Source organism: Gambusia affinis, linkage group LG03, assembly GCF_019740435.1.
Source record: "Gambusia affinis linkage group LG03, SWU_Gaff_1.0, whole genome shotgun sequence".
NCBI lineage: Eukaryota > Metazoa > Chordata > Actinopteri > Cyprinodontiformes > Poeciliidae > Gambusia > Gambusia affinis.
In genome coordinates, this window is record NC_057870.1 from 22,868,092 (window position 1) to 22,881,835 (window position 13,744).

Genomic DNA, 13,744 nt, shown 5'->3' on the forward strand with positions numbered 1-13,744 from the left:
GTTACGATGTTGTGACAGTTTAGTATGAGGCAGATAATCTGTGAAAAGCTTAATCTCAACCTTGAACTGAGCTACTGTTGCTGTAAATGGATCACTCTGACCAAAAACAACCAATCAGAACCAAGAGGAGGGACTTAGCGCTGTCAATCAATCTCACATGCACGCTGCTCAATGTGCTAATGGAGAAACAACTTTTTACAGGAAAACTGTTTATCTGCTGTCATTGGTGGCTATGCTAACTAACATTAGCATTCACAACAAGCTATGCTAGCTACAGCATAACAGACACTGAGGAGGGACGTGGGGATGAGGTAGAGCAGTGCCACGTGAGATTGTGATTGACAGCGCTAAGGCAGCTCCTGGCTCTGATTGCTAGTTAGCACTGGGAGAAAGCAGAGGAGCTTTTGTTTATACAAATCTGTCTCATACCATACTGACAGTTTCAACAAATATGTAGGTTACGTACTGCGGCTTTAAACTACTCCACCTTTAGATTTCAAGTGGAAGCAAATAATTTATCAGATGATCAATTTTTCATTGCTGAAACTACCATTTTAGCTTGAACACAAGCACTTGGAGCTTTTGTTCAGTGTGAGCTGATTGCATAACTCCTCTCTGAACATCCCAGCAGCTTGTAGAGCACATACCGCTCTGAGCACGTCCTCATCCTGGTGTCGGTTTCATTCTGGAGAATGAGACCGGCTGTTTGGGTCGGGCTCTCCGCTCCGGACAGCAGCAGGAGGCTGAAGGACGCATGCTTCTATAAACACTGCAGATATATTAAACCGTTTAATATATCTGGATTTAATTAGAGGTAGAACACCAAGTCATGTAACCTATTAACTCAAAATCAATGATTCTGAGTCAATAAATCAATAACTTATTAACTCGAAATCACAAGTTTGGCGTTAATAGGTCATAGGACGTCGGAGATATTAAAGAAAACGCCTTAATTTTCACTTAAAATGTCTAAATAATATAAAAAGGGTTAAAATAGTAAAAACATTTTTGTGTCTTATCTGTCCAGTCAAGTAGAACAATTTCACTCTGATTTTGAGTGAATAAGTGACATGAATACATTAACATTGCTAAAAGATATAAAAATATCTAAAATGGAATCAAGGTGTGCCTCAAAACAATTTCACATTGATTTTGAGCTAATAGATCACATGACTTTGAAGTTATTGAAGAAATAAACTATTTTTTAAATCTAAAATTACCCAAAAAATTCAAAGGGCTCAAATGAAAAAAATGTGCTTCATCCATTCAGTCTAGTGGAAGAATTTCACATTAATTTTCAGTTTAAGATTGTTGACTTATCTCATCAACAAACGTATTCATGTGTGATTTAATTGGGTTTCTTATGTAGTGGAAACTCCACAATTGTGAAACTGCATTTTATTTTCAATATTAGTGGACTATGAACAACAAAGTGTTGCTCACATTTCTAATGGAAACACAGCAACAATCTCCATGATTTCTAGTCAATAACAGGAAAAAAAACGGGGAAGAATCTGATTGTTATGTTTGGGATTAACAAAGATTTTCTAAATGTAAAAGAAATTAAAATTTGTTCTGAATAAAATAAACTTTTTAAACTGTTTCTGAATTGTATCTGAATTAATTTCAGATCCATGTAAATACAGAAAGTCCACTAAATTCATAATTTGCATCTTGTTTCAGGTTTTACAGTGTCATCAGGAACCAATATCATTTCCTGATCATTTTCATTTTGGTTTAGATCCTTTCGTTAGATTTATTGGCATCATAATCAGTCAAACATTTCTTTTGAAAATGAGATTTTCTAATTTATAATTACAACATATTCTCTGATAACTTGCAGATATTCACCACTCTTCTACAGCTGCAGCCTTTTAGCGTTTTGGTGCTATGTTGAAACAATTACTTCATTTGTTTAAAAAAGAAAAGTCAACTCCAGAGCCTCAACGGCTTTCAACTTGACAGCAGAGTAATAATCCTGGGTTTGTTTCTGGGATAGACGAACCCGTGACTCGGAAAAAGATGAACAAACTGTTTCCTGAATATTCTGGTTATAAAAAGACTGAACAAGATGCAGAAGGTGTCTGAGAGAGAAAACTGATAATGAGTCAGAGGAAAAAAATAAACCAAAACACCTTTTCACAGTTTATGAGTTCATCTTAGGTCTGACAACAAATTGATTGTAACTGAATTATTATTTCTTTGGTTTCCAGAGTGATGTCAACCCACCCTCATATTACCAGTTTCTGTTTTGCAGCTTTTATTTATTTCAACTTTGAATTAAGGTCAACTCGCAGAGACAATTATTAAAGCCAAATCTTAAAGATATTTTCTGTAATTTGCAATTTTTTAAGTAAAAAAAGTGGGAGAAAAATAAATTAAAATCAGAAATCAAATTTGGTATAAAATGTTTATTTTTTTTTTAAATAAAAAGAAAATTGCCCAGCATTAGTTCATCCCTATAAGAATAACAAAGACAATCAGTTTATTTAAGATTAGATACAAAAAAACTTATAAATTGCACTGCATATTTATTTGAGGAAACAAAAACAGCACATTCCAGCATAAACGTGTATAAAACATGTTGGTGGTAAAGTCATTGTTCAGGCTAAGATAGCAGCACCACGTAGTGATGAATTTCATCCCTAAACGTTTCCTACATTTTCTTCCTCTCTAAAACGGCAATAATGGAAAAAGGAAGAAAAGTTTTAAAAACAGCCAAACCGAAGTTTTGACAGTAATCGAGCTGGAAGAGGAGATTACATGTGTTATAAACATTTGTTTGAGCAAAATAAAACCTAAATTAAAACTCCTCCAAGCTGATGTGAAGCTCCAATCAAAAGGTCACTGGGAAGATTTTGATTTTTTCTACTCAGATACTTTTTTAAAACTGCCATGTTCTGTGTTTAATCCTTTGGTCTACTTTCATCCATCCATCCATCCATCCATCCATCCATCCATCCATCCATCCATCCATCTTCTTCCGCTTATCCGGGGTCGGGTCGCAGGGGGTAGCAGCTTTAGACTTTCTTCTCCCCAGCCACTTCTTCCAGCTCCTCCGGAGGAATCCCGAGGCGTTCCCAGGCCAGCAGAGAGACATACTCCCTCCAGCGTGTCCTGGGTTTTCCCCGCGGCCTCCTCCCTCTACTTTCAGGTAAATCATGTAAAGTGTTTCATTTTTTTTTTCCAGGTGTATCGAAAATTAATCTCACAAACTATCCAAACACAAACACTCCAACATTAAACATTTGTTGAACTCAGTCCAGGCCACGTCGTCCTGCGTCCGCTCAGTCTTCACGCGCTGGGCTGAAGTTAAGATTCTTGTGCAACGATGAGTCCTTCGATTTTCCCCGTTTCGCCGTCGCCCTCGTAGTGGATCGTCTGATGGCCGGCGGCCTCCGCAGATTTTCTCCTCTGGATGAGGCGGTCGACCACGACGACAAACACGGCTGATGTAACAAGGCAAAAGCCAGAGAGGTAGAAGGCAGCGCTGAAGTTGTTCACCTTGTCCACCAACCAGCCTGCAGACAAAGGGAGACAACTGTCAACTATTTGGACAATTAATTGATTCAGATAAAAAAATTTGGCACATTCTGCTGATTTTTAATTTAACCACTTAAGCCTTAAGGTAAAAAATAGAAAATAAACAAGTCAGTGCCTTTTTAAAGTAAGAAAATAAACATTTTATTGCCTAAAATGCAATAACAGCATTCCTTTAATCTATGGTTGATCATTTGTAGATGAATTAACTATTTTTTGGATTAACTGATTAATAACTGGATAGGAAATACTTGTAATTGTCTACATTTGATATTAATGCCACAAACGTATTTCATAAAGCAAACCAACATAAAGCAGCACATAGTTGTAAAGTAGAAAAAGGCTGTATGCTTCTTTTAATTTATGAGAAATACAAGTCGAAACATTGTAGCATTTATATGTTTTATGCCTGCTGAGTTTGTAGAATAAACTTTTGCTGCTGAAAGTATCAGGGATTTGACATCTAAAGACTGAAATTATTACCCATTTTTCTTTTCAGAAAAAGTCCAAGATCAATCAAGTTGGGTGGAGAGATATTGAGATTTTACCAGTTTTAAATGAGAAAAGTGCATATTTTCCTTCCAATCACAATTAATTGCTATTCTGTGTTGCTTTGTCAAATAAAATCCTAATAAACTCATCCAGTTTTGGGGTTATAACTTGATAAAAACGTGGAAAACTTTAAGGTGAGTGAATATTTTACAAAGCACTAGAACGATTGCTGACACATTAGCATGTCGGCATCAAGGATATCAGCTCCTCCTGTAGATGGCGCTCAGTGCCAAAGCAGCCAGTGCGCACAGCAAACAAAATCCTGCTATGATAACATCAGCAGCTGAACAGAAATCAACAAAAATGTGTGGTTCCCCTCAAAATGCAATCTTCATGTTCCTCACTAATTAACACATTATTTTACTGGTAAATGAAAACAAAAATCTCCACAAATCCACATCAGGAAAAATGCAATGAATGGGAATTTACACTCAATTTTTATCTGTAGTTCTTTTGAAGGGGTAGTAATGAAAAAAGTATTTTTCTCTTTCATTTAGCAATTAAAAAACTCTGAAGAAAATCTTAAAATCCATGTAGCACCTCCAGTCTCTTCCAGGATGCATCAGTCTGAAGAAATGTAAAGAATAAACTATTGACTCACAGAGGAATTCACTGAGAAAACATGCAGGTGGTTTAAACTTGAGATCCTTTGACGTTTCTTTGATGTGAGGCCAGTTTCTGTTCATAATCCTCACAGGATTATCACCAATGAGTTTTTATTTCTGACAGCAATGGAAACCATGAGACCAGAAATGTGCACATAACCAGTCAGAAATGTAATTCTCTCTCAGTTTTAGTTTTACGTCTGTAGATTTTAGTAAAAATTATGGGACTTCGACTCCCTACTGGAATATTTTGTTGTTTTTGTACCAGTATACTCTCCTGAGATACTTTTCAAAGCCTTAAATATTTTATTCTGATCTCAAACACTGTTTTCTACCAGACAAAAGTAATTAAATATTTAAAATAGGAATAAGTAATAAAATATAATCACTTCTTGCTTAGATTTCATGGAAACAATTCTAATGAAATTGTATAGTTTTCATTTATATTTTAATTTTATATTTCAATTTTATACTTAGGATAAAAAATAACCAAGTTCAAATTCTGTAAAAAAAAACAAAACTCATATTAAGCACTTTTTGCTATCCAATTATTAATTATTAATAAATTATTAAATGAAATGAAGAGTTTTTACATCCAGTTTCTGGTAGAAAGAGAGAGAAATCACTGAGGTCATTTTAATCTATTATGCAATTAATTGATTTATTGGTTATTACGGCAGGTCCAGTCAGAATAATCAATGACTAAAATAATCGTTAGCTGCAGCCCTGATTAAAACATCGATGCTAGTTTTATAAAAACACCTGCTGGTGACAGTATCGAGGTCTCAAATCTTGTTGCTTTGGCTCCAGTGAACACAAAATGTTATAAAAACTCTTACCTCCAGCAGGCGGGCCGAGAAAACCTCCGATGCTCCTGTACAGCATGAAGAGCCCCAGTCCGCTGTCAAAGCCCTCCAAGCTCACGACGTCCACGATGGAGGTGACATGAATGGCAACCATGCAGCCAAACAGGAAGCCGTAGATCGAGGTGAACACCAGAACGGACCAGTAGTTGTGACTGATGGGCAGCAGGAGCAGCACGACCCCCAGCAGCGTCGTGACGATGGTGAGCAGCTGCAGGTTCCTCAGAAGCCTCATGTTTGCCAGCCAGCCACAAAACAGCCGGCCGGCCAGGTCGGCGACGGCCATGACAGACAGAATGAACGCTGGCCAGTACTTATTGATCCCCAAGCTGTTGGCAAAGGGAACCAGGAAGAGGGTCGGGATGAAAAACCCGGCTGCTGCAAAGATCGCAAACAAGATGTAGAGAAGAAGTTCGGGTTTTTTCAGCAGGCCGCACTGGAAGACTGCCTTCTTCTTTGGTGGAGGCGCAGCAGCACTGTCCTCTGCGCTCTCTTTGAGGTTCATGTGTGAGGGCCGAGTTGCCTCCAGGGGCCTCATGAGCGCACCGCAAACACACAGGTTGAACTGAAGGCCTCCGATGATGAGCAACGCGCCCTGCCAGCTGTACAACTCGATGAGCCACTTGAATAGCGGGCTGAAAACGATGGCAAAGACACACTCCCCTGAGCTGGCGATGGCGTAGGCAATGGGGCGCCATCTTGAAAAGTAGTGATTCACCATGCTGATAGCAGGAACCCATGAGAAGGAGATACCTGTTCCTGGAAGCAGAAGAAGAAAAATGTTTGACCTGCAAGAATCTATTATGTCTTCAGACGATACTGGTGTCTTCTGTACTGGAGGAAACATCCAACAACTCTCAGCGATGGTCACTACAGAAATGAAATGACTAAAGCAACACATTTTTATTACATTTAGATAAAACTAAGTTCATGATATCTGGAAAGCGAAATAACCAAGAAAATAATGTAATCAAAATAACGTTGACAGTATTGATTTAAAACAAAGTCCATAAAATCTCATTTTTGCATGACATATTGGCTGATAAATTTAGTTGGAAACCACAGAGCTGCAAAGTAAATTCACAACTAACCAAAAGTGTTGCCATTTTGACTTCAATTTGACTGAAAATCTTTAACAATGGCTGTAAATAGACTGATTTGAAAAGCTTTTGCAACGTAAAGTCAAGACGTGTCATTCTGATAGACTCTTAAAGAAACAAGGTGCAACTTGGTTACTGCACTTTTTAATTTCTTCAAACAGATTTCTTTTAAATCTATGAGCTGTACAGAATAAAACCCACATGACCTGCAGAGAAGGATTTAAAATGATTTACCTTGCTCTCACTTTTTACATTGCAGAAAGCTGGTGTTCATCAGAGCTGTGAATACTTCTGAGAGCAACTGAACGAATGTAAACTGGCTATAAAGTTAATAATGCTTTAAAAGCTCAAGATGCTTTTGGCTATTTGATTGATGAAGCACCCAGAGTTCAGTACATTGGAGAACAAATAAAATGTAGACTTCTTGAATAATAATAATAATAATAATAATAATAGTAATAATAATAATAATAATAATAACAACAACAAAAATATATTGTCATCTCTCCTGTTCCTCTGAAACAACTTGACTAATTTCAAAAAACATAAAAACGCACCACAGCAACAACAAGACATATAAGTCTTTGTTGCGAAATCTAAAGATGATGAAACTGAAACTATGCTTTGATCAGACAAGACTCAAGTTAAACTAAAACTCAAAGATTGTAGTGAAACAAAAAGGATGAATATGTGGAAAAGCACCTCATGTACGGTGGGAGATCTGTGATGCTGTGGGCCTGCTTCTCTTCCAAATGTTCTGTAATTCTTGTTAGTGGATGAAACCAAGGACTGTTTCAAACTCTAAATAAAAACTTTGTCAGAAAACCGAAAATAGGATCTTTCAGAAAGATAATGGTCAGAAACATAAGGCTAATTGGTAAGTAAGTAGTAATTTTACCACTTTATTTGTGCTTATATCTGTAAAGCTGTATATTACCTTAAATAATATTATTTCTTTGTCTGCTGCTTACAACTGCAGAGTCACACAGAAATATTTTCATTTCATTAGTCTGACTAAAAGAGACTAAATACACAAAGATCAAGTCAAGGCAAACAGTGTTGAACCAGGCAGTCAGTGACTTCTTGATGCAACATTGCATGACAGTTAAAAAGAAAAACCTGTTCTTACCTTTAGTTCTGCTTTTTATTTACTAAACCAATGAAGTGATGGAAAAAGTCTCCCAAAAAGCAAATGAGTGAAGCTTTTAATGATGTGATTTATCTGGAAAAGTTCACCAGGCAATAAAATGTACCCAGGAAGTCTTGCCTACCTTGTAGGACACCCATAGTGAGGTAGAGCCAAGGCAGATTGATGTCCAGAGAGGCCAGCGACATCCCCAAAGTACACAGAACTCCTCCAACTACGATGACCACTCTCTGAGAAAACCGTAACGTCAGTGCACTGGCTGCTGGAGCTAGAAAAAAACCCCAGCAACAACAAAAGAAACTAAAAAAAACCACACTGGTTTTAAAATAAATTGCACTGTCGACATAAAGCCACACTCTTACCTCCTATATGAAACATAGCAATAGTTGTGGAAGAAACCCATGAGGTAGTGCTGGTCAGGACTCCAAAGTGACTCTGGATCTCCAGGAAGAAGAGGCCGAAGTTTTTGAGGACAGCTCCGGTAAGGCCCATAGCAAAAAAGGCTGAAGCGACCACCACCCAGCCGTAACCCCCGTCTGGAGGTCCGACTCTCCTGGACTTCATCTCCAACGTCTCGGCAGGTTGCTCTCCCGGCTGCCGCTCCGAGGCTGTTATGTAATGTTCCCCATGTGGGAAGGACTCATGAAAATGAGTCTGCAATGTTCACAAACGTACATAAGTTGTAATAGTACAGCAAAAACGTTGCCTTAAAATTATATTATAGCATAAATATGGTTTCCCACTATATAAAAATATAGGACATCCAGAAATGCATAAAGACAATTACAAAGTCAGCCTTTAGTCACCGGAAGAAACTTTCCGGAATTAAAGGACTAATTTCCTAGCAAGTTCTTAAGCAATACATGAAACCTACAAAATACTAAAAGTGTATGGACGAAACCCTCAAGATCACACTTTTGACCTGCCATCTCTACAAATAAGTAAAAAACAAAAAACAAAACACGTGTTCCATTGATTAAAAGCTGCATATGCTCACAGAGGGTCTTATGCTGCCAAATGTTACGGCAAAACGGATAAAATCTCACCCACGACTTTAGACAAAACTAGGAAATCTGGGATGAGATAATTTAATGTTTAATTAAACATTTTAACATCGGAGATGTCGCATTTTTAAATAAAACAAACTATTCTTTAAGGTAAACAGCAAAACTACTAAACTTTTCCCAAAATCCAAACGAAACATGCAGTTACTGAAAACAAAGGTTAAATGGTCGACTCACGTCTTTCCACGATGCTTTCTGTCCCCGACATTTGTTATCTTCTCAAACGCACTTTCAGCAGCATTTTATTATTATTATTATAATTTTTGACCGAAGTCAAATTCAGACCCCTTTAAATTGCTGTGCGGCTGTATTTGGACAACTACGGTAAGCTCATCTAAATCCCCTCGAATAAAATGTTTAAAATTACTCGAGTAATAGATCTTCGTATCTCCTGGACAAACGCTACATAATACAAACTAATTTTACAACTAAAAACCAACACCTTTTTCTTTTCATCCGGATATAAATGTCAGCGAATGGCTATGACCTTTGATGAAGCTAAAGCTGATACCTATCGAACGTCACATCCGATTTTCAAAACAAAATTGAATTTTGTTTTAGTTGAATTTATTTACCTGGCGTTAAATTAATATGTTACAGCATGCGAACCAAAGAACTGATTTAAAAACGGATAAACAATAAGCCAACATAAATTTGTCTAAAATACGTCTACAGCAATTGGAATTGAACGTCACATCCGGTTGGTATTTCATAATAAAACACCACAATAATTATTATCTTTGGTTGTGTTAGTTGGTTCGTCAGTCCTTCTGGTACAGAAATGTTAAATAATTTTAAGTAATGTAATCCTTTAACATTGCTTATCAGGATAGAAGCTTCTTTGGGTCAACTGGTAACTTTACATAGAACCTGATAAAAATCACATCTGGGATTTTGTAAGATTCCAGACTCTTATTTAATAGCTACATGACACCACTTGTTCAGATTTTAACAAACAAAAATTACCATAATTATGCTGGTGATAGCTTACATCACGTTCACCTGGTGACTTAACTAATTTAAGCAATGAGCAGATGCACAGAACAAATGTGTGGATGTGCTATGACTTTCTTTAGCTGAATAAAAACAAAAACTTAGGTAATTTTATTTTTTGGACCAAAGAAGAGGGATTAAGAGCTAAAACACATCTTCAACTTGAACTGCTAAACTTAGCAGCTCAGAAAACTCTAAAAATACTAAAACCTTGAGTTTTAGCATATCTAGCTTTTAAATCAAGGCAACAATGTAATAAAAAAATCTAAAGCATCACATGTTCCACTTATTTCCCAGTGGATCATGTGATATCAAAAATACATTAAATTTGTGCAATAGAAGTTTTGAGGAAAATGAAGGAAATGCATGTAAAGAAATTTCTTCACAGAAATATTCTTTATTTCCACGCCACCTCTCACAATGAACACTGACAGATTTTTCAAATCACCTTTGTATGCACATACTTTAACAATGGCAGCTGGTGTCATCTCAAATATAGTGTTAACATTATTTAAATTTATAAAATTATAAAATCTTTCTGGACATATGTACACAATTTACTGCTATAATACAGTTAAGCACACACATTTAACAAAAAAAAGAAGCTATCAGTCCACTTTTTCGCAGGTGACAGAAAAGGGGATGGTAAGAGCTAGCCCAGCTAACCGTATGGACCTCTCACGCAGATGCACGCACGCGCGCACAAACACACACACACACACACACACACATGCACAAACAGAGAACATGTTCACCACAAGCGTATGTAGCTTTAGTTCTGGCAACAGTCTTGTCACAGTCTATAGGTGCTTCAAGTCTTCTTTTAAACTTTTACCAAATACAGTTACGCATTTTCAGCCACATCCGCTTCAAAAGTTTGGCCATCCTAATGTTTCCAGGCCACTCGGCTGCTCCACATTACACAAATGCCTTGCTGGAAGGTACCTTGGCAGTAGTTCTCGAGCAGATCCTTGTTCCAAGACACGGTGCTCCACTTTTCTTTGCTTTGGTCTTCATCCTTCAGGGCAACAGTATTTCAAAGTGTCGTGGTTCAACGTGAGGAGGGCACTTGACTTTTAAAACTCCTCACTGTCCCTGATCAGGTCTATGCGCAGAGCCAGTTCGTTAAAAGATGGACGTAAGGTTGGGTCTTTATCCCAACACTCCTCCATGATCTGGTAGATCTGAAAAGAAAAGGAAGAGAGTGAAGGAAATCAATCAGAGGTTTACGACAGAAACATTTACAGATTCAGAGGAGTCAAAAATCATCAAGTCAAAAGTATTTGTGGGGAAGAATACTTCAGCTGAGCCAGCAATCGATTATCTAACAAACCAAGATGGCTACTATATCTGAAATTGATTTTTACGAAATCTAGTGGCAGTTGCTGTTATATAAAGCAGTCTAACAGTTGGTAGAACTTAATAAAAGCCATTCAGTGATGTAGTAACAATAATCTGTCACAAACAGAGCTTATAGATAAACACAAAGGTGAATACCTCTGAAGGACAACCCAGGGGCTGAGGCAGCCTGCTGCCTGACTTGAGGAGCTCAATGAGGTGATAGACGATCAGCTGCCCCTGCTTATCGTTACCCATCATTGACATAAATACCTAAATGGAGGAAATAAGTGGAAAAAGATGGCAAGTTTGAGGGCAAGTAGGAATTAACCACAAACTTTAGTCCTTTATCTCATAGACAAACACAAAGTAGGACATAAAAATAAAAGCAAAACAAAACAGTTTTTAAAACATTTTTAACAAATATATAATAATCTGGAAGTGTTGCAAATACTCGCATGCATCCCTCTTGAGGAAATACTTCCTAGAATCTCCATTCACTGAAATCCCTTATGAAGAAATACCCAAATATTCAGGCAAAAGACTGAATATTTGCTTTTCTTTGCAAAATAAGTCAAGCCTTTCCACAGACCTCAATGAGTTTAGTTCTGGACTTTTACTCTGCCTTTCTAACACATAAATGATTTTAGTTTTAAATCATTCTAATGTAGCTCTGGTGTAATCTGTTGTTCCCCTTCTCTATAAATAAACCTCCACCCCGGTCTCAAGTCTTATGTTGCCTCTCTCAGGTTTTTCTCTAGGGATTGCCTTGTATTTAGCTCCATACATTTCCCTATCAACTCTGACCAGCTTCCCAACTAAAAGAAAGAGGAAAAAAAAGAGATGCAATAATTAACATTTATAAAGAAAACGTGAGCGAGAAAGATTTGTGAATATTTCACTTTAGTTATTCAGGCCTGAGTCCCATTGGGAGATGTTTTTGGGGAACTGAGCCACATGCACATTAAGACATGAGGGATAATGTGCCTCGGCTGTCGGGATTATCGAAAAAGAAGAGCATGTCTGGAGAGGGTTTATGTTCAATGGCGCTGTCATCCTACATGAATCAAACTGAAGCTTACTCTGAATGTACACAGTGTTCTCAGAAGTAGAGAAAGCCTTTACATCGAGCGTTCAAGCGAACATCATGAGTTCAGTCTGCTCAGGTGAAAACAGGGTGAAAGACTCCACCCCCAGGCAGTCGAACCACCTTTTAGTCATAACTTGCATGTCAAGGCTCGTTTTTGTCCATTTTACAAAAAACGAAACAATGTACTCTGAAGCCAAATACAGACTCTGTGTATACTGTACACATGTCTCAATGTGTTTGCTCAGTAGAGGTCCTACATGTCTTTTCAAGTCTAAAGGTTCTCCAAAATCCTGTCAATTTCACTTGGGTGGAGGCATTTTATATAAATGTTGAGGACTTAATTTTCACACTGTCTTAAGTGGTGCAAAGACAGTTTTAGTTTCTTAAGGAAATTATGATTGAAAAACAGAAACTCTTTAGATGTAAATATTTGAGAAGACCAACAAACGGATCGGAATAAAAATGGATCATGTGAAACGCCCAAATTGGAATATTCTGATTGGATTCAGATTGACAGGTATGAATTTGTAACCCGCCGGTAAACACTGGTTCTGATCAGGTCATTCTGATTGTGGCAAAGTAGCGTAACTGCACAGGTGTGGCCTGTGACCAGCTGACATATTTCCACCTTCAGTGGCTAGACGCTATGCAGGAGAAGCAAAACAGCTCTGCTGATTTCTCACGCTGTAACGCAGGGAGACCAACAGCATGTGCTGCTCAGCTTGTAGCTTAACCTTTACTACAACGTGGTGCTGGTCCATTCTAGGCGCCAAGACGACAGAACGAACACACTACTGCGACTGTTGTTTTTGATCAGGACAAGAAAAAGTAAGAGTTTTTTTAAGGAACATTTTAAAACTGCACGTCAGTTTACTCTGTTCTGGATAAAACATCTAAACACACATCATGATTGGATTAATGAGTTTTAATATAATCATATAATCAATATATTTGGATCATTTAACCCAATCAAAGAATTTAGCACATATAAACATAGATATTATGTAGTGAAATGAACAAAAAAAGTGAATTGCAGAATTTTTAGTTTGTAAATAATTATAATGCTCCTTCAAAATAAAGAGATTATCTCAAACAAATATTTTTTTATTTAATATTTTGTAAAATTACTCTGCTCCTTGAAGTACTCTTTCACTTTTTGAATCTAATAAAGGAATCTTCTCATCTTGGAATATTTCCGTCCTATCAAAAAGGCAAAAATTCACATTTAAGGAACCCATTTCCTCCCAAAATTGTCAAGTAATTTAATAAAATAATTCCTGGACGTTTCTTATCCCCCGTCCCTCTATAAAAAAGCTTCTTCTTCAGACATGGAGAAGAAAAAACATGTGCTGTAAATTGCAACACTTGGAATCCCCATGTGCCGATGTCAGTAACTGGAGAAGCCCAGAGGGTAAACTTTGTTTCTAAGAAGAGGGAATCAAGCTATGATGC

At 37.3% G+C, this 13,744-nt stretch overlaps 2 protein-coding genes across 3 annotated transcripts in view; both read right to left on the reverse strand.

Annotated features, from left to right (window-relative positions):
* Nucleotides 1-2,396: 2,396 nt before the first annotated feature.
* zgc:114041 (uncharacterized protein LOC574425 homolog) lies at nt 2,397-9,369 on the reverse strand. Of its 2 annotated transcripts, none has more exons than XM_044112796.1 (5): nt 9,049-9,369; nt 8,170-8,415; nt 7,932-8,075; nt 5,537-6,319; nt 2,397-3,521 (listed from the first exon to the last, which is right to left on the reverse strand). In XM_044112796.1, exons 1-5 carry the CDS (start codon nt 9,077-9,079, stop codon nt 3,313-3,315), a joined length of 1,413 nt encoding a protein of 470 aa, XP_043968731.1. In that variant the 5' UTR covers nt 9,080-9,369; the 3' UTR covers nt 2,397-3,312. The 2 variants fall into 2 exon arrangements, with proteins under 2 accessions (XP_043968731.1, XP_043968732.1); XM_044112797.1 differs by having other exon boundaries at nt 2,411-3,521; nt 8,170-8,461.
* An 872-nt stretch (nt 9,370-10,241) lies between these two features.
* Nucleotides 10,242-13,744, reverse strand: part of jak2b (Janus kinase 2b) — a 33,042-nt gene continuing 29,539 nt past the window's right edge. The window contains exons 23-24 of the mRNA XM_044112798.1: nt 11,362-11,475; nt 10,242-11,048 (exon numbers count right to left, since the gene is read on the reverse strand). Coding sequence (XP_043968733.1) covers nt 10,941-11,048; nt 11,362-11,475 — 222 coding nt within the window. The 3' untranslated portion in view covers nt 10,242-10,940. The remainder of the gene's footprint in view (nt 11,049-11,361; nt 11,476-13,744) is intronic.